A 26,627-nucleotide genomic window follows, 5' to 3' on the forward strand; every position below is an offset into this window, starting at 1 on the left:
CGAGCTGACTTAGCTCAGTTAAATGTCATACTGCCCCCTCTTGGATGATTTTGGATCATTAAAGGCAATTTCATCAGAGGAAAATCCCTTCAGAGGCGCCCTCTCTGTTTTCATTTCTTGCTTTGTTGCAACACAGCCAAGTGTCTCATTACTCTCACACATCCCATATTGTTGCTGGTGAGAGCGGCGCCTGCTTCTCCTTTTTATTTGCCTGAAATAACAACACGCATCTTGCTCAGGTTTGGACCACCACTTGCTTTCTGTTGGCAAACTCCAGAGCTTCCAACAAAGACTGAGCGGAAAAATTGGCCTGAGGGCCGGCTGGGCGAGGATCCATGAGGCAGCCGCGGTCTAATGAGGGGGTGACAACATTACCACAGGGTCAGGCGTCAGTCAGGGAGGGGAAGATGCACGTTCCGGTGGCTTCATGAACAGAAAAAAAAACATGTTTCTGTGAGAGAATTGAAAAAATGCGGATGCTCACATCTCTGAACAAAACACCGAGCCAGGAGTGAGAAAGCCTCGTTATCGTTACACAGCGTTCCTGCAGGGAGACAAACCCACAATGCAGCCGGGCTGGGAATTCTGCTGCAACACAAAGAGTGCTTAGGGGGATCATTACAATATGCATGAACCGAGAGAGATTAAGAATGACAAAAAATTAAGAGAGGTTGAAAAATACTCTCAGAGACAGCTTGCTCTGCTGTATCACGGCTCCTGCATGCCGATTCGAGGGGTTTATTAAACTGAATACCAAGTGGAGCTCTAACTAGATCTTATTATTTTCCTCATCAATGGACCCTTTCCTGAGGGCCACTCTTCAAAGAAATTACAGCCAGAGTTTAAAGACTGCTGATATTCAGATGAAATAATCTTCACTCCTCACTTGACAGCAGCGGATAAAGCTGCAGGAACGGGGCCGAGCACTGGTGTGAATTTAACCCATAAAAAGATTATTTCTTTACAGGCACGCAAGAGAAGATGAGACACATAACACTGCACAGCTGGAGAAGAACAAGAATGGTGATAAAGCGTCAAGATTCCTAGGAAACATTAGACCCGGGTCCCTGTCTCAACAGCCCACTGTAATCACATGAAGGAATAAGCATGTCGCTTATTTGATAAAAGTCGGCCATAAATGTAATAAAGCTGACAAGGTTATTAGAAGTGCCACAGGCCATTTTATATTGGCTCACACACCTTATAATGGATTATGGAGAGAAATATGGTGAAGCTAGGAAGTGGAGCTTGCCCATTTACAAAGGACCATGGGAGGCTTAATAGCTTGTGACTAAGTTCATTCATTCACATTAATTCCTGCTGCAATGACAATCTGCAGCGTGTTTCTGAGTAGTACTATGAAAATTGCTCAGAGATCCGTTAAAGAGCGCCGCAGTTCGGCCACATGTTGCAGAGGTCTTGGCGAGACATTCACAGGTCAAAGGTGCAGCACATACAGCCCCCACTCAACGGTAAAACTGTGGAAACAGCCTTTTAAAGATTTATTTTGTCATCGCAGAAGCATAGTCTGTCATTTAGCCTTTTTTAAATGCAATCGCTCAGTGGGGAACTTATTTCTTTTAATTTTTAAGAATTTTTTATAGAACTTTTTTCTGTAATAAGTAGAACTGAAGATGTTTCTTTTTAACTTATTTTTATGACTTTTCTTATGGTATTATATGACATTAAGTCAAGATAGATCCCCCACTCACCTTGCATATACTTAAACCAGATGTTGGCATAGAAAAAGTAGATTTAAAATTATTTAATTATTTAAGTAATATAAGTATTTACCAAAGCTTTGGGTTTGGTTCCTCCTTTAGTCCAGTCACCTGGTTTTCGTACTCATTAAACTAACCATTGAACCGGGTTTAGCTGAGCCCAAACCCAGACAGATGGAGGGTTTCACAGTAAAACATCAGTCCTGTCTGCATCTTCTGATTGGACCATCTCCAGCGTCGTGTATACAGTTTATTTTATCTCCAGTGTTGCTGCCAGATATTTGCAGAAGAAAAAGATTATTTTGTCAGAGCAAACAAAGCTTCCTCCTGTTCTTCAGAGCGCAAAATGAGCTTAAATCCTTTGGAGTGACACACAGCAAAAGGGCCACAAAGCCAATGCAAACAATGAGTCAGACTCCCAAACGGAGGAGGAATGCTGCATTTATTCAGTGATGTGTCTGTAATTAAAGATTTGCCGCGCGTAATATAATGAGAAAATGAACCCTGTCCCACAGTCTGCAGCTGTCTATTTAAATTAGGCTTGAAAAAGAAAGGGTTGCTGTCAAACTCGGGTTACAATTGAAAACATCTGACTCAACAAACCACAATATAGAGTGTTTTGTTTTCACTTAGGAGAAAAAGATGTAGTTGCCATGGTCTGCACAAGAGAAAAATGATCATCAATAAGGTGTTTTTCTTGATTTGATTCATTAAATAAATATTCATCTGGTCTCTTATATACAAATTGTCTCCTCTTTATCTTTTTTTGCTGTTGTTTTTTAAGCAGAGCTGGTGTTTCCCTCCTTAGCACCCTCCACCTGCAGCTTTGGATCTGCTGATTTTGTTATTCCTTACAAGGCACACAGGCTTCGAACCTCCTTGTAACCAGCACCAACCAGAGGAAGAGAAGCACAGATGGTGCTTCTCCTGTCAGCTTCCAACCAAAGTCATTATCTCAAACTAGATGTGGCACTAGTAATAAAGAAAACTGCTGGAACAGGGAAGTGTTGCATAGGGTGACTTACGAGGTTCCAGAGGAGAAATTCAAATAGAAAAATAAGCCTGAAGACGCGCCATAAAGGGAAAGACATAATCAGCCCGAACCTGGTGGTGTTAAAATAATTTCTGCTTTGGCTCTGGGAGACACCAACCTCCTGCTTATGGCAAAATGAACATTTTATGTGTCAACTCCGTTGCTTAATACTTTATGACTCAGTTTAACTCTCCATGTCATCAACAAGAACAAAAGCCTACAATCGATACACATCGCTTCCAGTTTCAGGGGAAATCCCTTTAAAAATATATGACCAATTAAGACAAACATTTATTGAAAGATGGAAACTATCATGGCAACAATAACTTGGAATAATTTTTTAAAAAGTCATTTACATAAGAAATGAAGATTTACATGGATGGAGGTTTAGTTTTTTGTTTCCTCCACAAACACCTACATTTCTTATCTTCAGTCTAACTCACCTCATGATTAATTCATTAATTAATTATTGATTGGATGGATGGATGGATGGATTGATGGATGGATGGATGGACGGACGGACGGACGGACGGACGGACGGACGGACGGACGGATTCAACAAAGTAACACATTAGGGCAAATTTTATTATGCTAACTTATCACTTATTTAGAAAATATTTTGCTTGTTGATATTTATAGACGCCTGATTCATTTTCTTTTCCATATTTTTCTGCATCTCTTCTTACAAAAGTTTCACCTGGTGAATACAGAAAAATTAATACTCCTTTCTGTTCGCTTGTTTTTACAAAACAAAACAAAAACAAGTCAATTTGTTTCGACAAGGATCCTAAAAAATTTAGCCCGCTATTTATTTTCACTGCTGTGACATTTCTGAAACAGGTAACTTACAGATATTACAGGTGTAATGTGAACGCCTCCGGGGGAACAGGTGAGCGTGTGACGTCGGCGCTGCCTCACCGTGTGCAGGGTGGAGGAGCTGTCCAGGGTGCTGAAACGTCAGACTGGTAATCGGGAGAAACCGGAGAAGACGCCTTGGTTCTTTGTAAAGGAAACATGAAGAGTCATATAAGGATACTCTTTTACATCCACTGGAGACACTTTTTTGAATAACTTGGTATTTGCTAAAGGTTCTTAAAATCTGAAGTAACCTTTTCTTTTTCTCCTCCATCATGGACCTGCTTCCAGCCCAGGAGGCAGCGAAAATTTACCACACCAACTATGTGAGGAACTCCCGGGCCATCGGCGTCATGTGGGCCGTGTTCACCATCTGCTTCTCCATCATCACCATGGTGGTCTTCATCCAGCCCTACTGGATCGGGGACAGTGTCAACACACCGCAGGCCGGATACTTCGGCCTTTTCCACTACTGCATCGGGAACGCGCTCACCTCGGAGCTCACCTGCAAGGGCAGCGTCTTCGACTTCAACTCCATCCCGTCGCCGGCCTTCAGGACGGCCATGTTCTTCGTGGGGACCTCCATGCTGCTGGTGGTGGGCACCATGGTGGCTTTCAGCTTGTTCTACTTCTGCAACGCAGGGAACGTCTACAAGATCTGTGCGTGGATGCAGCTAGCCTCAGGTCAGCAGATTGATGACCTTTAATGGAAATGTACAGGAAACAGAATTAATTTTGAATATAGCAAGAAAATAATGATAGCTGATTATGTCAGTATGATGAAGCTATAATGTAATAGAACATAAACTAAAGTCTTGAGTCATTGTAATTGTTGGTCATCTGTACTCATTGACTTTCTAGTAATCTAGAGTCATATTTTAAGGTGTTTTTGTTTCTGGGTTCAGTTGATTTGGTTGCTACTCCTGTTTTGTTTTGTTTTTTATTTGGACTTTTCCACTGGTTGTCTGTCTAGACAACCAGTGGTCCTCCAGGTCCATTGTCTGTCTTCATGAATTTGCTGCTTTAGGGATTGACCAGCTTTTGTAATCTTTGCATCAGAGTTGAAAGAAAGTAACACAACCTGGTGGCTTGACATGTCTGTCCCTTTTTTTTAAAAGAAAAGCAATAAAATTAAACTGGATCTGCATGACGTAAAACAAGGTCACAGAAATATTTTGGACAGACAAAGAGGCTTAAAATGAAACGATTCCAGTGAAAAATTAATCTATAGGCACTTTGCCACAAGCAACTCGTGATATGTTTCCATTTTTTAAATGGAAACTGTTGAATCCTGGAGCTTTAAGCTTTTGAACCTTTGCTGCAGTTTAAAGTAAAGGTTAGGTGAAGGATGTTGACTCTCTGTTCTTGTTTCAGGTCTTTGCAGCATTTTGTTTCTGTTTCATTCAGACAAGAATTTCAGTTTCTATTGTTATGTTTGAGACGCCTTCCTTTAGGTGCTGTCTGAAACGCCTTCAATTCCATTTGTTAAATTTCCTCATTTGGAAGCACTCATTCCACAATAGTTCTCTGTCATGTGCCACGACTCAATAGAAAATATGAAAAAGCAGTAAAAGTCTGAAAAACGGAGTACTGTCCAGAGTTAAAGGTCACACTCCCATGCTTCCCCCTACCTGCCTAAACCCTGAGACTCAGCTGTGTGTCTGTGCGACATGATAAAGTCATTGTATCATCTGCCAACATCACACCTCTCTGGTTGCAGGTGTGAAGCGTGTGCTCGTGTGTTGTTCTTCACTGTGGAGGCCGGCTCGGTTTCTGGTGTCAGAATAGACTCTGACACCTCTGAAGGCGGATCTGGTTTCACATAACAGGATAAGATGTCGATGAGCCGCAAACTGGTCTTAAACTGCACAACAAGCCAACCGGAGTTTAAAACCCTGGCAATATTAAACTATAACCTTTTATCATGTGGTAGCTGCATAAGCGGTGGAGGGGAAAGAAATGTACAAGAGGACGGGGATGTGATATTTAGAAATGAATAAAACAGAATCCATATCGCAGATGAAATTATGCCCAACAGCGAGCGACTGGAAATTGTTTGTAATGTCTGAATCCGTTCTCTAGCCGTGTTGATGGCGATGGGCTGCATGATCTACCCTGACGGCTGGAACGCAGCGGAGGTAAAGAGGATGTGTGGCCAGAGGACCGATAAGTACACTCTGGGAAACTGCACCGTGCGCTGGTCCTACATCCTGGCCATCATCTGCATTCTGGACGCCGTCCTCCTGGCTCTGCTGTCCTTCACTCTTGGTAATCGGCAGGACAATCTGTTGCCGGATGGCTTCGAGGTGGAGGGAGCAGGTGAGCGCACCACTGGATTAAAACATTAGAAACAGATGTATTTCATTTAGATTAATTAGTTCAGAGGGTGTTAGTTTACTTGCATAATTCGATCAAGGCAGTCATCCAATAAAAAAAACAAAAACATGGTTTTACCTTGGCAGGTAATTTTTTTTCCCTCAAGTTCATTAAAAATATTGGAGAAGATTTAAAAGTAGATAATGTGTTTAAATTTTGCTAATCTGATTAGGACAGGAACATTGAGTAAAGGGATTTTATGAAGCTCTTTACTCATTCAATATAAAAATTTAAAAGGGAAGTCAGATGAGTTAAGAAGTCATGCTAAAAAGCAATTTATACTTGTTATTAAAGCTACAAAGAAGGTGAGTCTTATGAGGACGAATTTTGAAATCTTGTGCAAACATGACATTCATTTAAAAGCTGTCTGAGCAAAATTTAATTCCAGATTGAGAAAATGTATAAAACAAAATCCATTTTACAGGGGAGACCAGCAAACCTGTTCTGAATTGCAGTTTCACAGTGCAAAATGCAATTAAAAGAAATAAAGAGAACAGACAAGAAGCCAACAACCAAAACAAAAGCATCACTGATAACAGTTTATGTTCACATTACTTTGCATGTCAGAATGTCAAATTAATGTTGCAAACAGCTGACTGTCCGTCTGAGCTGGTCAGGGCGATTACTGGAGACGGTGCAGATGAATTTATGAAACAAGCTCAGTATCAAATAGTTTCATTGAAGTCCTGAAAATAATTGTTACACAAGGACAACTTGGACTGTTTGACAGAAATCCTTTAGGGAGTAAGATGGCTCAATATTCCTGGCTTCTTCTCCCTCAAAGTTGCTGCTCAGTTTCTCAGTTTCAACATGTTTGAAATATTTCATGCTAAAAAAAGTAAGTTTCCAATTCATATTGTACAGATAACTAAAATTACTCTTTCATTACTACTCTTACTTTTTTCTGAGCTGGTTGGGAGCCAGCGGTGTTTTTTAAAATCTACATGAGCTTAAATGGCACTTTTTTCTTTTACAGAAAACTCGTGAACATATTTATTCAAAATGGAAGGACAATGAAGATCCCAGCTGGAGCAAAACCAAGCTGTTATTTTCCCCTTAAGCTGTAGTGATAGTCTTCTGGTTATTTAATATTTCACCAAATAAACACATGTACACAGTTATCCCGTACTGCATGAAGATCTGTTCTTTTATTGAATGGTGTGTTTTACATGTTCGTCTTTAAACAACTCACACAAAGTCTATGTTTTTGAATGTGACGCTAATGTAAATTGTACGTTTTTACCTTTAGGTCTCAGCAGATAACATAGCTTACTTTGATATGATCGGTTCGCTACACCATCACAAAACATCAGATCTCACCGACTCTATATTTAAAAACAGGTAAATTATTACTCAACAGTTGGCCATACATACAACCGAGCTCAAACACATCTTCCATACACTTTATTAAAACACAGCTACCCAGCTAAATCATTTTAGCTAAGATATAAGATTTGTTAAAAACTGTACATAACTGTAATATACATAAAGGCAAACTCTTTGGTACAGATATATACAGTTTATTTTCTTTTTTTTCCCTCCATTTAATTGGGCTTTAACATTTTCTCTCACTGAAATCTTTTACCCCCCTAAACCTGAATTGTAATAGGTGTATGAGAATACCAGCCTCCCATGAGAACAATCAATCTAATTTTTTTTATTACATACTTTCCAAATACCAGGTGACATTAGGTTTGTTATGGCTAAATATGACCTACTTAATGATAGTGTCAGAAAGACTCTAGGGGGCCTTAAAAAATAAACCACAGTCAGTGTAAATGTCAGCCCAGTGTGCAACTTTCTCAACCTACTTTACAAATACAAACTTTATACCCCCAGAGAGATAAAAGGGGAAAAAAATCATTTTTATAAAAAGTAACACAGCACTAATGAAAATGTAAGCGAAAGTAAGTTCTTTTGAGGGAACAAAGAAAAGAAAAAAAGGCTACATATCCTTGACTTGTTTTGAGTTTTAGTGCAGGAGTGTAACAAACAAGGATGCTTTCACTAGCAGAACATTGAGACTTTTGCTCCTGGTTGGGTGGGTTAAACGGAGCCCAGCAGCTGGAGCCGACATCAAATAATAAATCCACCGGATTCCTGACGTCACGCCGAGAGGAGAACGGACAAACACAAAGCAAACGTACACAGAAGCAAAAGCTGAACAAGAACATAAGAAATCCAAAACAATAAAACAACAAAAAAAAGAGAAATAAATATTCATTTGATATGCCCAAAGTGGAAAGTGATCTGTTGCAGTCTCTTAAGGAATTGGGAGGGAGGGGAGGTGCAACGCCTGAACATGTCCACTAGAGGGCGAGCCAGGCGTGGCGCAAGCATTCTGCAGCCGTGGCTCTTTTCTCTGGGACCAGCTCCAGCATGGGAAGTAGGAAGTCGGAGAAACACTCTGCTTCCTCACGGGGCCACTCGTATTTCTCCACCAGGACCTCCAGCAAACCCCACGGCTTCAGTTTGGTGATGTGTTTCAACTCACCTGCAGACAAACGGCACAAGCAACGCTGCATCAGATGGGAGGCTACTAAAAAAATTAAATGGAAAAAAAGGGACAGAGCCTTGAAAAAGTCTTGAATGTACTTTGGCATGTTTAACCACAAACCAATTTTATTTAAATTTTGTGCTTTATTGTATTTATAAGCCCAACAAAATGTAGTCTATAATTGTAAAAGAATGATTTAAAAAATATATTAATAAAGGCTGGAATATTGTGGCTTACGAAAGAATATTAGGGCAATAGCGGATAAAAGAAAAACAAAGTGCGGTTACAGAGGAGTAAAAGTGAGCTCAAAACTCATTTCAGAGAAAAAAAATGTAGAAAATTTAACTTGTAAATTTGCAAGAAAAAAAAACGCAATTTTCCACAATTAAATGCATACATTCAAACTAAGATATTCTCTGATACTGTAAAGTCAGACATTTGAAATAAAAAATATTCATAATTTTACTGACTTTAAAATCAAGAATTTTTAGACTGGGGTGGAAATTTACTCCTTCTTTAGCATATTATTATTTCTTCTATCAGCTTTAAGACTCCATCGCAGTGGGTGCATTCGCCCCACCAAATAATTTGACTGGATTCGATGGGAGAACATTTGAAACTGAACAATGAAAGAAAACCAGTTAGAGGCAACAAAACACTTGACTGGGGCAGAGTTTCATGTTCCAGCAGGAAACAGACCCCAGACACGCAGCCAGAGCTACAATGGATGCATAATACGAAATGTAAAACTTGCTTTTCAGATGTTTTCCCCAAATAAGGTGGAAATCCATGGACTCTTCACAATTATCACCCAGTTTTGGGTTTGTAATGCGAAAACATCCAAAGGTACAAACATTTTACCAAGACAATATACTTGTTGTGAATTATATTATAATATATAACATTAGTAGCTACAACTTTCTGCTTACCCACTCCAAAAATAATGAGTTTTTTTTTTTTTTTTCAAATACATGGTACCAGTTTGAGCCAAAGAACATTTAATAATACAGAAAGAGAAAGGACGTGAATCTTGACACTTTCTTTTTACCTTTCTTGGTGAAAAAATCCTTGGAATATTTGCCGCTCATTATGAGTTTGCGTGGGACACTCCCCAGCAGCTCAATGATCAGCGCTATGTGGTCTACACCCCAGTGGGTAGCAGAAAAGGAAGAAGACAAACAACATATTGATCAGAGTGTGTCTGAGTCGGGCCCACTCTGGGTGTGTGGGTGGAGGGTTGAAGGAGTTCGAGTCCGACCGACGGCACGTCAGAGTTTACTGATTAAACTAACAGACATTTGAACAGCTCTCCAGCATTTCTTTGCTGCTCAATAAATAAATAGCAGCAGCATCTTTAAGGGGAAAAAACGAGGCTAATCACACAACAAACTGTTGTAATGGCAACAATCTCATTACTTAAGAGATGAAGCATTTCCCATCAGGCACTAACATCTGTCCTGGGTAAATTGATCTGAGACCAAAATACTGGTGTAAAAGCACCAAACTGTATTCAGTTTCCCTCAGACCACTTTCAGAGGTGGTCTGAGGGACTGTGGACTGTGATTCCTAATTTCTTTCAGGTCCCAACGCATAAATTAACAAAGCACAAGGAAGTGTACCAGGATTTCTACCAGGGGGAAATAACATGAACGGCCATTAAGATTGCTTTGATTTATTTCCAAATACAGCTTCTTTTCCCACCCCCATCTCTTCTAAACATCTACAGAATAAATGTATATTATCATTGTGTTTTGCTATTTAGTTTAATTTATGAAGAGGAACTCAAGATCCTGCACACTTGTAATCTCACAACCAGAAGCAATTTTTTTAGGATTTTTGTTCTGGGACATTTTTCTGCTCCAGTGTAGAAGTTTGGATGAAAACGATAATGAGAGGCCGAGTCGACCACCGACGAACCCGACTCCCATCAAGTTCAAACTGCTGCAGGGCTATGTACAAGACAAATGTAACGTAAAATATTTAGAAAATCTATACTTTTTAACTCCATCTTGAAATGGTAAAAAAAAGAAAATAGACATTTTGTCACAAATTTGGATTAGACTGACTATTAAGCATTAAGCTGGCCTAATGGTCTCTGCTGGCTTAATGCTTTAGTTCTTCTATAAGCATATCAGCAGATTTATGGTTGGTGTTGAAAACCCACAGTGCAGAATGTCTAGTTAAAGTCCAGGTTCTACTGGAGTTTTTTTCCTGTTGGAGAGTTTTTCCTCTCCACTGTCACTACCTGCATGCTCAGTAGGAGGGGTTGTGACCGTCTACAGTCGCTGCATGCTGTGAGACAATGACTCGATCTAATCCTGAGAAAACGTTTCCACTAATTTGAATAACGAACTGAACTTGACCGGATTGTTTGATAACTACAATCAATACAAATGTAATTATGGCTGGCCTTTTTCTTTTTTTAGAGTGCCGTGATGACATGCGTTCTGAACTGGCGCTCTATAAACTGAATTGAATTTTCCAGGAGGCATGCCCATATTGAGTACAGTGTGAAGTTAAAGTAAAGATGGGACAGGACTCTTGCATGTCTCTTCAGAGCCTTTTTGAAACACATGTATTGAGAACATAAGTTCTTCTACAACAGAAGTAACTAGGCCTGTCGCGATAAACGGTAAATCGATTAATCGTACGATAAATTAAAACTATCGACGTCATTTCAATTATCGGCATCATCGTCTCTTCCGTCCTTTTTCTCTTTCTGTTGATGACACCGAATGAAAAAAAGCTCAACTCCGGTGCTCTCCACTGATCCTCCCTTCCTCATTTCCTTAGTGTAAAGCCCAGCGCACACGACACCATCTTAGAGCTGTTGGCTGATTGTCGGCCCATTTTCAAAACCTGACAGACCAAACATTACCCGACAGAAATCCTAGGTATAACGGTTCGATCGGGTTCGGTCCTGCCGTGTGGTGTCCAACAATGGGCACAAAATAATGGCTGCAAGTCCAGTGAACTAATTTTAAAACCAGGCATTAATCAATGCTTTACTACAATCTACCTGCAATGCGTGTGGCTAGTGTCAGCGTAAAGTCCTGACTGAATGAAAATCATTAGAACCTATTTACGTTATTTTACGTTATTTCACAAAATAATGGCTGCAAGTCCAGTGAACTAATTTTAAAACCAGGCATTAATCAATGCTTTACTACAATCTACCTGCAATGCGTGTGGCTAGTGTCAGCGTAAAGTCCTGACTGAATGAAAATCATTAGAACCTATTTACGTCATGTTAACGAAGAACAGCTGAAACGTTACTGGGAATTATCAACTGCGGTAGCAATTTCGCTCCAACTCCTCCTCTTGTCATTTCTATATTCTTTGCATGTTGAATAAACATTAATGTTGTTTCCACATCGGCTGGACTTCGTGTTGCGCCGTGTCAGCTGTTTGGGATTCCCCTCTGTAATTTCCCCTTAGAAAACACAGAGGAGAATCCGCGCTTTCTGATTGGCTACCTGTTACATTCAACAGGAAGCGTTAAAGATCCCAGTCGGGGAAAAAAACCCTGATTTGGATCGGAGCGGCAACGACGATCTACCATAACACACCACACAATCTTAGAAAGACCAACGTTTTAAGATTGTCATAAGGGGAAAAATAGGAGCAAAAAAATCATGTAGTGTGAACTATTGCATCAGGTAGTCGATGTGTCCATCTTTTCTATTTAAATCTAATTATTACTGAAGGGCAACATAATATACAGACTTCATAATCTGCACTCTTTTGGTTGAATGCAGTATTTATTTCCACTTTGGCTTTATGGTGTTTAGCTTTTATCAAGTACATTTTTTGTTAATGGAGACTGAGAATCCATTTTGTTTTTGGTTGTTTTGTTTATTTTGTTTATCAGCTCCAGTGTTAAATATTCCTTTGAAAATAAAGTGTATCTATCTTTGGCAGGAAATCACATGCATTATTATGTCATTTCCATTAAATCAGTGTAAAAAGGTCTTCAGACAATATTATCGTTTATCGCAATAATTTTTTGAGACAATTAATCGCTCAGCAAAATTTGCTATCGTGACAGGCCTAGAAGTAACTAAAACTAAACTGTTCAGACAACAGATTTTTAATGAAGTGGTCATTTCAGTCTTTCAGTATTTTAAATAATTTTAGCATTAGGTTGCTATAGCTGTACAGCAGTTCATAAAAAATACTTTTTTTGATTAACTAAAGTCATTGCATTTCAGTATATTTTTGCTTACAAGTAATAAATGTTAGTGAGAGGATGAAATTACATGTTGGAGAGAAACAGCAAACATCTGTTGGAGACCAATCGGTAATAATGACTGAATGTTGGTTTCATTTCTTTCCAAGGCCATGTTCAGATTTAAGGAAACACTTTTCCATGTTTTTAAATCATTTTGTATACTTCTCCAATGCATATAAAGAGTGCCGTCAAGATCGTTCTCCTTTGGTCCTCCTGTCCACCTTACCCAGAGTGAGCCACAGACAGAGGGGTGGCATACCTCTCTTGGTGAAGTATTCCTGCGAGTATTTCCCACTCAGTGCATAGTGGCGAGGGATTTTACCAAGTAACTCAATCATAAGAGCGAGGTGGTCTGGAAATGAGGCACGTCACGGGAGGGAAAGGGCAGGAGAGGAGAGGTGGAGGAGGAGGAGGATGGCAACAATCAATTAGGAACAATGGATGATGATGATGATGGACAAGTTGATCACAAGCAAACATGGAAAAACTTAAATATTCTAGTAAAATGATGAAACAGGACAAAAACAGATTAATAAAACAACATAATTCAACACAAAATACATGTCAGGCAACAACAAGCGGTGATAAAAAGCCAGGTGGATAAATGTTTAATGTGCTAAATGTGTAAGAGGCTCATTCACAGCTGCCTGAAGCCCGAGCATCAGCACATATCCGACATTTCAGAGCAGAACCACTTCGGAACAGAAAGTTCAAGCAAAGCAGCGCGCTGACATTTACATACAGACGGTGCAAAAGACGTCAAGGAAGCATGAGGAATGATCGATGACAACAAGGAGATGGAAGAGATGTGCCCCATTTCCAGGGTAACTAAAAAGGCTTTAGAGGGTGGGAAATTAAACTCAGGAATGTTTCTTCATAACATCATTAATTCATGACATGAACTTTTGTTTAAATGTTAACAATGTAAATATCTATGCCAACTTCACTGCAAAATACTGTGCAAACTGCACAATAATTAGCAGTGAAAATCCAAAATCGGAGACTTGTTTTATTATTAAAATAATGGCAGCAAACAAATCAGAGCTAATAAACTAGGTATAACACTGTGAGGGCTTTTGCAGAAGCAAAACTTCTGCCAACAAAATGTTTCAGCAGTGAAGCCGGTTTTAAAAGTGCAACCAGATAAAGCAGCTTTAGCAGTAATGCTGCAAGGTTACAAATGAATAAAGAAAGGAGAACGGACAGGAAGAGAAAATTCAAACATTACCTTCATCCCTGGAATAATCTTCACCAGAATGAGGTTCAAACAGATAATCACCAGTGGCGAGCTCAAAGGCCTGAACAAACAAGAGAATCACCATCATCACATGAAGGAGACGCTGCACACCGTCAACTCTCTGATAAATTCACTGATGCATTTTCAAATTCTGTATAGATTTCTTTTATCATTTTATTACAAAACTATTTCAGGGCTAGAACTGCAAAAGTATTTTTGCTTCAGTAAAAAAAAAACACCAAAACAAATCTATGACATAAGCAGATATTTAATAGTGTGTCATTACTACAGTTGTAATTTAGACCTGCTTTATTAAAAAGTTACGTTTTGCTCCAATAGAGCCTCATGTTACAACCAGTTAAGGAATCTCCTTTTGTCAGACTTGAAGTCAGAAACTACTTTTCCAGTAAATTAACTTATGGAAACCACAGGTCAGCTGGACTCGGCTTTAAACCCTCACATAAAAACAATAAAAGAAAAAAAAAAAAAGAGCAAGATACAGATGAGCGTTGCTATTTTCTTTATGACTCACTATCCTTTGATAATTAGATACAATAATTGTTAGCTACAAAAATAAATCCAAACCTTATATAGTAAAAACTAAATTTTGCTTAATATTTTTTATTTATTATTATTATTTTTAAGATTTTATTGGCTCTAGTGACCTTTATTTGACAGTGAATTGACAGGAAAGAGGGTAATGAGAGAAGGGGGAAGACATGCAGCAAAGGTCGCCAGGCCGGGAATCGAACCTGCGACAGCCGCGTTGAGGACTAAGGCCTCCATATGTGGGTTGTGCTTAACCCCTGCACCACCACAGCACATCCCTAATATTTTTTATTTAATTCTCTATGAGTTATAAGAATTATGAGTTCATTATGAAAAAATTATGAAAATACAAAGTTTACAAAATGGATGGTGAAAATTAAAAAAAAATAAAAGTTTGAAATATTTTACTCTATGTGTGGTAAATCTCTATAAAATGACCATTTCACTTTCTGAGATGATTAGCAAGAAATATTGCACTTTTACGCAATATTACTTTTTTTTTTTTCTTTTAAGATGCATCTGAAAATATGTGCGTTGCACATGTTCCTCTTTCTTATCCAGGTAAAACAAAAAGGTGAACCACATTTCACAATACGTTTACACACTCGCAGCCTCTCACCATGCAGGCTGTGCTCCATATGTCAGCCGGTGTGCTGTATCCTGCACCGATGAGCACCTCTAAGGATCGGTACTGTCGAGTCTGGATGTCTTCTGTAAAGTGCTTATGCTGGGAGAAAAACAAAGAAACATGTCCTTAAAAAGTGCAAACTATTTTCAACATTTACAAAACGAAAAATATAAAATTTTAAGAATTAGACATAAGAATTGTACATCTGTCAAGGACTGTCAATAAAGGCAAATCCAGAACATTTTGTGATACACAGACTTGTTTATATCACCTTTCAAGATTTCATCCCTAATCAGGAAATCTCTGTGATTGTTAGCTACTCACCACCCAGCAAGCATTTCCCAGGTCTGCAATCTTGACCTTGATCTTCTCTGCATTGCCTGGCTCAAGAGGGTTAACTAAAAGGGATCCTGCTGTTAACTTGTCTACATCAGAGCAGAAATGGAAGCACAAAGGCAAGAACAGATTTTCTAATCAATAATTCAAAGTTCTAGCTAGCAGAACACAGGCTCAAAGATCACGCACATGTAAAAACATTTGACTGACCGTTTCTCAGGCCTTCATGGATTCTGTAATGGCCCTCAGTCTCGTCCTGTTCATCGTCATCTTGCAAAATACTTCGTTCAAACTCTCCTCGCCCTGAGCGAAGGCGTCTCTGACTGACTCCACTGCTGTGAGCCTCCCTGCCGTCCATCTCGCAGTACAGCTCATTGAAATCTGTAGACTCCACACCGTTGCACAGGGTGTGGACTGGGGACTCTTTATGTAGCTCCTCCGGAGACTCAGCGTTCCCGTTGTGTTGGTCTTCATTTGAACAGCTGGACTTCCTCTCCTCCACCTCTGCATGGCCGTTGCAGTTTGCCTCTGGCGGCTCGTCTGGTCCCACTCTCATGTTATCTGGAGTCTCTGACGGTTTATTAAAAACAATAACTTAAGAACGGGTTTTTGACCGTTGTAGGATTCTAGAGACTCACTTATACAGCTATGATGCCTGGTTTTGGACCAGTATGATTTTTTAGATTCATAAAAAAATTAAAAAAATAGAATTCCAGTATTGTTGGCTTCTTACCAGCTGGTTCGTCACTTCTGAACTCCTCAACAGAGACGTGTCTGAGAGGAGCGCAGGCTCGTCCCTTGGGAGACTGTGGCTCTTTGTCTTCCTCGTCATCCTCGCGTGTCTCTGTGGTCTTCTCCATCTCCTCCATGTCCATAATGCATTTTTCCAGTAGCTCTGCCTGACGCTTCTGTTTCTTTTTTAACTTCTTCTTTTTGTTCTTGGACATTTTCACAGTCTAAGAGAAACACAGGAAAGAAAAACAGCACGGCAAAATGTACATGTTTGTTTTGGAGGTAAAAATGGGGGAGGCCGATTTCTGTGCAGAAAAATAAAATGTATACCTGTTTTGGGGCTGGTGCTGTGCTTACTGCAAAGACAACATTGAGTGAGCGTAAAATCGTATTAATTTCAGGTTAAACCTTTAAATGTTCTTTGATTTTATTGTTTGCGTGTCAGTCATACTTGCTGAGCCGGAGGGGGGAGGCGCTCCGGCTCGCTGCCATTCTGTAGCTTCAGCTGCAAGCTTTCGGACGTAGGGCTCATCAACGCTCATCAGAATATTCTCTGGTTTTATATCCGTGTGGATAATCTGACACTTTGTGTGCAGGTAGTCCAAACCTTGCAGAACCTCAAAAATAAACCAGAGAAAAATAATTATTTACCTCCAAAAGTTATGTTTGATCATTAAACTTTTATAATATGCATCAGTGCCACATGTTCAACGTTCCTTTTTCAAAGTTGGCTGTTGCAAAGTTATTTTCCTGTATTCATGAAACCACTTCTGTCAATTTTCTACATTGACAAAGAGGCACAGATATCCTGAAAATAATATTTGCTCCAAATAAAACAAACACTGTATTTTGATACATCATTTGTAAACAAAAACAGAAAAGTGGGAGTTTGTCTGTATTGTCAAGGTAAAATTAGCATGTTTTGTTTCTTGAAGTTTTTCACTAAATGTTTTTTTTTTGCTGTACACACTGACCCTAAGAAATCTCTCAAGTTCCACTCCTCAATCCTGTCCTCCTTGATTCCCAGTCTTTTTTCTCAGTAAACTCTAAAAGCTCCAACATATTTAGTGATGAAGTGTCAGAATCTCTGATTCCAAGATGTTTACGTTTTGGAACCAATTCAAGACAAAGTCAGGGGTGTTGGGTTTGCACCCACCAATTAACAAATGCAGGTAAATTCCTGAAGTAGCAGGATTGCAATTTAAACAGAACAACAGTATTTAAGTTTCACAACTGACCTATTGGGGGAAGCAGTGCCGTTTAGAAGCTAATAGAATCATTAATAATACAGAAAAGGAACTACAGGGTAAAATGGTTTCACAGTTCCAGTGTAAAGTGGTTGACAAAACCGAAAAACTTCTTTCAAAATCAGAAGTAGAGAGAATAAACAATTTTATTAAGGAGCAATGGGGAAAAAAATAGTGTAAAATAGTGACTTCAACACAGCTGAGTCAAAAGGCATAATTACCTTTTGATTGGTGTGTCAGCAGGTTTTGCAACAATCCGGCCTTTAAACATTAATTTGATTCAGGTCAGTTAGAGGAGGAATGAATCTAAAAGCTGCAGGACAATGGCACTAAATCACTGGAGTTATAAACTCCTGTTCCAAAGCAAGAACATTTCCAAAAAACAGTAATAAGGCAATAAGGATTACAGAACGAGTCAAAACATGTTGCTCTGAATGACCAAACCCTAAATGTGGTCAAGAACGTTATTTTTCTCAGTTTTTTGGAATTACTACATCCACGTTACACCCACCTTTTGCTATAACCTGCACACTGAAGCACACAGGCAACATTTCTGATTACTCAAAAAAAATTACACTGATTTTTTTATATATTCTGGCTGAATAAGTCATTTATGACTATGGCAAAGATCTCCTGTAAAACACGACAGGAGTATTTAACAGTTTACTCGCTCAGTTACCACGACATGCTCTGCCCTGACTGGTTTCCACCCTTCACACAGGCTGAGCCTTCATGGTGACTCATCAGCTTTAAAAACGTGAGACTGAGGCTCTCATATTACCTGCTTAATGATGCTCTTCACACAAGGCAGGGGCAGCCCTTGGTAATTTGACTTTATAATCCATTTTAACAAGTGATGTCCCAACACCTCAAACACCATACAGACATCTGGAGGACAGTAGTTAAGACAGTAACACTGGGAGAGGAAAAAACTGAAAGAAAAACAGTTTAGGGAGCATGTGAGCATACGTAAGGTGGAGCATTAGTTATGCAGAACAAGAGGCTCTCGGATTACAGCTGCAGCATTCAGCAGATCTTACTTAGTCAGACTGCTATGATATTTAGAGATCCCTTTGGGTCACACATAGATATATTTGTTACACCCATGCTCTGCCGTTTAAAGCTGTTACGCTTTGTAACTCTATATTCCTCACAACATATTTTTGGGAAGTAAAGTTTCATCTCTTAGTAGGAAGTGCTTTCACCACTTTCACACGATAAACAACAAAAAAAAACAAAAAAACAGGCTGTGACATTCTGCTGTGAAGGATACGAGTCCCGTTGACCCCAGAGATCTTGAAGTCGTCGAGCAGCTGGACCACCATTTCACGCTTTGGGTCGTCGGGGTCTGAGTTTCTCACCTGAAGATAAGGAAACGTCACAATGCAAAGGAAAACAATCAGGACTCACATTTTCACTCGCGTTACGTGCTCACCGCTGCAGAGCGCCATTTGCAAAAAAATAAATAAATCAGCCGCCACAGAGACAGCTTCTTCCCTCAGGCTGTCTGATAAACGCAATGAACCCCGACAGCCTGAGTAATCAGTTACTCTGCTGTGAAACAAAATTAATTTATTTGAAAAAAAATAGGTGTACATAGACAAATATGCACAAATATGCGTATATTGCATCTGAAGTTTACAGTAGGGGAAATAAGTATTAGATACACTGATTAGGGGATTCACTGATTTCTAAGGAACCTCTCCTGCTGTTTGGATGTCAAGAGGTACGACAGGTGTTTCAACATTTCCAAGCGCTCATCTGAAGGAAGATTTATGTTGTAACAATCCAAATGGATTTAAACCCCCAGTGTCCTCTGTACTGTAGATTGTCCCTAAACCATAATCCAGCTTAAAGCAGCACCCATCTGTGATTAAAATTTGTCTGTAATGTATTCGCTACTACTCTGAGAGCAAAGAGAAGTGACGTTTCTGATTTCAAAACAGGTTGTTTAGGAGTCATTGATGGTAGGAAGAACAATTTGTCCAACTTTCCAACTTCACCGGAACACAAACAAGAATCCATTCGTCTCTAAAACAGATCGAACTTGATTCAAAGTCTGTGTGCCAATTTCTCCCTGTTTTTACAAGTTACTTCAAAATTCTGCTGAACATTAATTGCGGTCTTTGCATTCAAGAGTTCATTTGTGCAGTTAACCCTGCAACTTACAGATCTAAGGAGTTTGATCTCATCCACTGCCGTCTCGGTGTAGTGCTCTGCGCTCTTCACAACTTTCATCGCAACAAATCTTTTAACCCTGGAATAACAAAACAAGTGATATTTGCTAAATAGAATTGAAGTAGAAACACTTAATTAAGCAAGTATAAAACAAATACAGGATCTTAAGAAAAAAAGAGAAGCCTGCGTTGAAAGTAAGGTGAAAATATTTTGTCATACTGGATGTCCCAGGCGAGCCATACGGTTGAGAAATGTCCCCATCCTAGTTTACGGATTACATGGTATTTCCCATTGTAAAGGTCTCCTACTTTTACATGATGGTAGCCACCTGGAAGAGAAGAAAATACCTCTGATGGAACAGTTCAACAGATGCCAGAAAAGAGACGAAGCTCATGTGCATGCAGTGCAATCTCTGGTTATAAATTAACAACAGTTTGGATTATGTCTGAGTCATATAAGCTTCTCCACAACCCAACTTCCCTCACTGAGTTAATAGGCAACCAACACTGCTGTGTGGATCTGTGGCCTGAAAAACATACTGATGACTTCATTAAGTATTTACATTCATTTCTTCTTTTCCAGAGCAACTGAAATGTAATGCTTAAACACAGGACGCACACCTTTGCAGTAGTCGTTGGGGTCTTCCTGCTCCTCATCGTCCGAGCCCAGAATCTCCTCAGGTTCCTCCGGCTCCTGGGGCGAGGTCTCTTGTTGTGGTGGCTGTCGAGATCGAACATTTGGTGGCTGTCTGATGGGCGGACAAAAAAAAAAAAAAAAGACCACATTAGGAATAAGGCTTCTTCTGTAATTTGTGTTCTACCTCCCAAAAATAATTTTTAAAGCCCTGTACAACGTTAGTCAAAAATACATTGATTTTGAGAGCATTAGTAACATTTTTAAAATCTGGTCACAAAAACAAACTATTCTTTCTCCTTTTTTGCCACATTTCAGTTTATCAGCGCAGTCCTATTTTATTGTAAGAGATAAATAAAAAGGTTTTCCCAAAGTCAACGAGTCAAAATGTTAAACATTAATTTCCAGTTTTGTCAAAAATAAACGTGATTTTCTTTTTTTCCATTACAGGGTTGCACTAATTGAAAGAGCTTAAAATTATATGTCGATAAAATATCAACAGTAGACATTAAATGCTGGAGTAACACACGGTTAAACCTAAAAATTAATTTAACATAATGTTCAAATCATATGAAAATCAAAATGGATAAATGAATCAGAACTCCCACAATTTGTTATTGTAAAAGTTAGTAATAAATTCTTAAAATTTGATTTATTGCCAACTGAAAGCAGATGCTAAGAGCTTAGCTTTGATGTATCATGATCAAAGCAGCCAGAGACCAGACTGCTGAGCCTGTGCTGGGTAATTCTGAATTTTCTCCTTTGAAAAATAGACAAAGTTTTAGTGTAGAGCGTTTACTGTAGTGTTGGTTTGTCCTTAATTCCAAACAAAGATGGATTTAACTATAATCTGTACCGATCTAAAACATCATGCAATCAATTAACTTTAAAATAAAATCACAAGTTGAAAATCAAAACCAACATAATTTGCACTGGTGATATTTAAATGACCCATAAAGTCTGTTTTTATTATGCAACGGGATAAAAATACCTGTGGACCTACAGTGATATAAACATGAGTCCTGCTTTGTCGCCTTAGATGTTTTAAACCACAACAAAGATTTTAAAAAGTGGTAAATAAACTTCAAAAGAGAACAGATCATAAAACAGACGCTAAAGCAGCACAAGTGGAAAGCACAAGAAACAAATGCACTGAAACATTAGCTATTTTTAACACCTGGTTTACCTAAACCACAAAGCAAATCTTTGTTTACTGGGAGTTCTGCTTATCCAAAACAGGGCAAAGTTGGAGGAGCAACAGGAGCTGTACAAGAAGTACTGAACATGTGGGTCACAGATTTAACGTTTATGATGAGGTTTTGCATTTTATTTACTTTCAATATGAAATGCATCATGTGATCTTTTACATCAATATACACAATGACATTCAAACATCATCATCAGAAAACTATAGGAAACATTTGAGCTAATTTATGCAGCAATCTGAGTTTTCCACATGATGAGTACATTTGTGGAAAATGAACTCATGCAGTTGGACACAGCTACTGTGGCTACAAAACCAGCTCGCATCATCATCATCGTCCCTCTTTCATCGTGCTTGACAGCGAGTTTGAGGTACGTTTACTGAGATGCTGCTAGGTTTTTGTCATCTACTTTGGTCTCTGGCATCATCTTGTGGTTCATTCAAATTCGGCTTTGCAAACCTAAGTAGAGTTGCAATTTTCTTTTTATAAATGAAAAACTTCTTCATGGTAAGGAACACTTAAGTGTTTTTCCTTGTTGTACTGTCCTGAAGTTTGACACTTAAAATACTTAAGTATACTTCACTTCACAGTTCTCCACGACTTTGTTGGTCTCGAGCATAAAATAATATATATAAACTGCATGGCACCTTTTCTTAAAGTGCTGTGCCTTGGCTTCAAGTGTCTAAAATATAACAAAATAAATTGAACCAGACTGTGCTCTAAGGTCTGTGTTTAAAGGCATTCGAGAACAACCTCCAGCCTTTAACAGAAAAGAGTAACAATCATGGCTTTATACGTATATCGCTGAACTCTTGATCCCTTGTAGGTTAATGTTTATTGGGGTCTTGTGGTGTTTGTGTGCAGAGGACCGCAAGTAAACAGCATTTAAACATTTAAACTTGGTTTTCTTTAAACAGCTGCCCTGAAACATGTGCTGTCACGTTTGAAAGAATCAGCACAAGTAAAGGCTGTAAAAGAGGAGCAGTGGTAGCACAGAGTGTTCATTTGTGTGGAAACACCCACCCAAAGGCATGATGTGCAAGATTACATACAACAAATCAAGTCAACCTGAAATTTAAAACAGGTGATCTATGATCAGTAAATATAGAAAGTAACTGGAGTTTATGTAACAAATACATAAAATACATGGATATGATTTTACGCTAGATTAGAGTTCTTGAACATCAGCACACTTGAGAAATAAACTTCTAGCTTACATTGATTTTGATTGTCATTTAGTTCGTCTTTACCTACATTTTTGCATGTTCTACATTGTTTTTAATTTAGTATTTATGAACATAAAAGCCTACATTCAGATAAATAGTTTTTTGAGGAAAATTTCAACGAGGAGCTTTCAGTAGTGCGAAAATTAAACAGAACCAGACTGAAAAAGACTATTGGATTCCATGTCAGCAGACGGATGTTCTGTCTTAATTAAAAACAATAAATATTGATACATGCCACACACCAACACGTTTTACCCTTGACAGTTTTCCTTGTAAGATATTTGCAATAATGTGATTTTAAACTTTTAAAATATATGGAATTCATTAATTATATACTTCTCCACTAAATCTACATTGCACCCTTATATTGTGACAATACGTTCACAACATATCATCCAGTCAATATTCATATTGCTACCAGATATAGTTTCAAACCAATCAAGGTACAAAATAGCATCCATTTCAGGAATGAAGGCGCTGGATCCAGAAATATTTGAGAAGTTTCCAAAAGCAGAAAGAATCTAAAGTTTTGAGTAACGAGAAGATACTCAGGGATCAATGATGAGCCAACAAAAAACACAAGCTCACCCTAAGCTGCTGGATTCACTCACATTGTCCCCCTGCTACTTTTCTAGTCAAGGTTTAAGACACGTTTAGACCAAACATTTGTTTTCAACATGTAGGGTTTATTTAACCCATCCAATCTATTTCTACTAAAGTAATAAAATTACAAATTACAAATCATTTGTATGTTCCCTGGAAACATTAAAACCTAACACTAACTTTAACAAAAGTAATTCATGAAAATATATTTTGTTTTTCCTTTTGAGGTACACCAATTCTTCAACTTCAGCACATTTGACTTGCACAACATCCTACACAGAAAGATACAAATCAAAAAGTTCTCAAATTATTTGCTTTTGTCAACTTTGGTTTGCATTTTACAGCTATCTAACCATACTTTTTGTCTTAATATTTTTCAGTCCTGTCAAAGCCAGTTTCTAAAAAATAAACTTAACAAAAACTAAATCATAAAACATCTTTTGATTTCTGAAAATCAAATTGTTATTTAGATCAAATGAAGCAGTTGTCTAAAAGTTTTTTGTTTTTTTTAAATAGTTCTTCATGGCAGCTTTGCTGTAATGCCATGCCAGCAAGTTGTCTGGAGAGAAGTATTTCTAAGCGGACCGTTTTCAGAGAAACGCCATGCTTCAGTGGGCTGATGTGGGCTTCTTCATTCTCTAGTTTTAAATATAGCTCAGGCTGTTACATAACACTCTGTAGGATGTCACTGGTGCCGTTAGGACTATTACATTGTAAGATGCAACAAAACAATCAGTTCGACATGTCCATGTCAACAGTTCATTTTCAACTACAAGTGATGCTTTGTTAAACTGTATCATATCCTGGCCATTTTATCAGTAAGGGACATTGTTGATTTATTTCAGCCCAATTATATTGCACAGTGTGTGCAAAACGATGGCCTAAATGTGGGACAGCTGCTATCCAGGACCACTTCATGCTCATAAACACAATTGAAAGTTATAGAAACAAGCCATGTGAGACCAACTCTCAGACTTCGGTAATCAAGGTTGATTTCTACCATCACTACTAGATATGCCATCCTCTCCAAAAATGGTTGCAGTTTTGGCAATTCCCAGGGATCACGTAAAATAAAACTAAGGAGTTTTTTTTTTCCTCTATCCCTTCATGGTTGCAACATTGCTGAGGTTAACTTTTGGTGTTTTAGTTGCACAAAACCATATTTGAATTACCTGAAGACAACATAATTAACTAAATGGTCTGTTGAAAGTCTAAATTACTCATTTAAAATCTAAGTATTTGTTTAGTTATCCTGTGCAGATTCCACAGTTCATCAAAAATTGGAAATCATTTTAACCCCATTTTTAGAAATTATTTTTTTAAGATAAACATATTTTTGTTTTGAGGCAAAATATACTGTTGCTGTTATATTTTCTACAGTGTGTGTGGCTTTTCATCTGAATAAGAGACTATTAGCTGTCATTTGTTCTAACAAATTAAAAGGCAGATCATTTCTCAAGGATCAGTTGTTGAACACATAATTTTTTTTTTAATTAAGTAAGCATTTTTTATGGTGTTAGGTCACAAGTTTGCAAGTTTCAAATTAGAGGGAAATAAAATGTCCCTGAATTTAACCTTTTAAAGCCTTGCAATCATCTTAATTTTCAACCTATATACAGTATATTGGTGTATATTTAAAAAAATCTTAATGCTGTTTTAGTTTGACTTGTTTTGATACAGCACCTTTAAATTTTTTTCCAAATAATTACTTCAAGCAGAACATAGTGAACAAAAACCTATAGAGATGCCCAATATTTATGTGGGGTATTGCAATGGCAAATTACTTTGGTGGATGAATACATTTTAAATGTTATGCATTGGAAATCTGTCTTGCCAGTCATATTTTTGAAGCTAGATTAACTTTCACTCTCTTTTAGATCCTAGTGATAAAGATGCTGAAACTCAAGACATCAGTGGCAGGTGACAGAAATGAAAATACCGTCATTGCAATACTCAATAACTACACTGCAATTTCTCGATTTTCACAAAACATAAAGCCCTACTAGGATATTATCAGAAGAGCCGTCAACAGCCAATACATCCACAGACAAGATGCAAAACTCAGAAAGCTGTGGAAGTGAGCCATCAGATCCATTGTTATGAGTTGAGACAATGAGTTGCATTTGTTAAATTACCCACACCACTGTCAAACATGCCGTTAACGTCAGAGCCAGCTAGTGACAGGAAAAGTGTGAAACCGCAGGACGCAGCACCCTTTAACTAAACTCAGCTGACAAGACGCATGTCAATATGATGTTCTTTGGCTCAATAATAAAATAGGACACGATATAAAACGACAATAAACCTCACTTTTTGTTGGTCTTTTTCGCCTTGGCCCTCTTCTTCCTTGCCTGGAGTGCCAGAACTGAAAAGAGAAGATAAAGAAATCCTGTTGCCATTGTTTGTCTTTTGATCTGCAGCTGACACTTGAGACAAAAAGGCATGAAACAAAGAAGATCAGTTTAAACTTAATTACCATTATAGGCTCTGCTCTACTTCATTGTGCATTGAATTGTGTCGCCTTTATGGCTGCCGACAGCCGTCAGACTTTATTTACACACACACACACACACACAAATAATAATCTATGGGTGCACCCCCCTCAGTGTGTGCACAAACCCCGTTAAATAACATCACCGGGCTACCAACCAAGGCAACCGCACCGCAACAACACGCCACTATGGCATGAAGTAATATCACACGCCATACCATAAATATACCACACCGTCAGAGGTTTAGGTTGTGTTAAATATAGAGAGAGCTGGAAAGCTAAAAGTACAACGTTAATCCTGACGCTAAAGCTAATTGAAGCTAACGAAGCTCGCTCCGGCGCAGTGCGCGACAGACGCGGCGAAATGAGCCACATATATTCACAACGACAGCTTGACCGCATTTTACATTGTGTAGCAGCAATAGCGACATCAGCTACAGAGTAATCACATGCATGGCCTAACTCAGTTGAAACGGTCTGCAGGGCGTCGCGTAAAGATTTACCTTTCCTCTCCATGGTGGCTGGATTCGTAGCCTAGCAGCTAGCTACGCCACCAGTGATCGAATGTTCCACGCATGCGCACTGGCTGGTTTTGCCCCAAGCAGAGGTTCCCTAGTGACGTCCGAACCTGAGCTTTAAACCTTTTTCATGAATTTCTCTCGCTTGAAGCTGCAGGCGATGACACTAATAGGTGTCCGTGTTCGTGCCTCAATCTCATGGCTGTTTGTTATTTGTGAAAAAAGGCTTCAGTGACGCTGCCAGGCAGTTCTGCAGGACGGGGTGGTTAGATGGTTTGCGCCATTGACAAAATAAATGTTGCAGTATGGTTTGTGCCAGATACTAGAGTTG

At 38.7% G+C, this 26,627-nt stretch overlaps 2 protein-coding genes across 3 annotated transcripts; one reads left to right on the forward strand and one right to left on the reverse strand.

Moving 5' to 3' along the window:
* The first annotated feature begins 3,869 nt into the window (after positions 1–3,869).
* On the forward strand, positions 3,870–8,156 carry lhfpl5 (LHFPL tetraspan subfamily member 5). The gene is made up of 3 exons (XM_023335178.1): positions 3,870–4,293; positions 5,692–5,928; positions 6,962–8,156. The coding sequence occupies exons 1-3, from the start codon at positions 3,885–3,887 to the stop codon at positions 6,970–6,972; spliced, it is 657 nt and encodes a 218-aa protein (XP_023190946.1). The 5' UTR covers positions 3,870–3,884; the 3' UTR covers positions 6,973–8,156.
* srpk1 (SRSF protein kinase 1) lies at positions 7,107–26,492 on the reverse strand. Of its 2 annotated transcripts, none has more exons than XM_023335166.1 (16): positions 26,282–26,492; positions 25,598–25,652; positions 20,241–20,368; positions 19,840–19,948; positions 19,612–19,699; positions 18,716–18,803; positions 18,224–18,330; positions 16,647–16,812; positions 16,526–16,551; positions 16,197–16,419; positions 15,674–16,033; positions 15,452–15,552; positions 15,119–15,226; positions 13,942–14,011; positions 12,973–13,065; positions 7,107–8,479 (listed from the first exon to the last, which is right to left on the reverse strand). In XM_023335166.1, exons 1-16 carry the CDS (start codon positions 26,292–26,294, stop codon positions 8,295–8,297), a joined length of 1,920 nt encoding a protein of 639 aa, XP_023190934.1. In that variant the 5' UTR covers positions 26,295–26,492; the 3' UTR covers positions 7,107–8,294. The 2 variants fall into 2 exon arrangements, with proteins under 2 accessions (XP_023190934.1, XP_005801404.1); XM_005801347.3 differs by lacking the exon at positions 12,973–13,065 and adding an exon at positions 9,531–9,623 and having other exon boundaries at positions 26,282–26,491.
* Positions 26,493–26,627: the final 135 nt, after the last annotated feature.

Source organism: Xiphophorus maculatus, chromosome 1 (assembly GCF_002775205.1).
Source record: "Xiphophorus maculatus strain JP 163 A chromosome 1, X_maculatus-5.0-male, whole genome shotgun sequence".
NCBI lineage: Eukaryota > Metazoa > Chordata > Actinopteri > Cyprinodontiformes > Poeciliidae > Xiphophorus > Xiphophorus maculatus.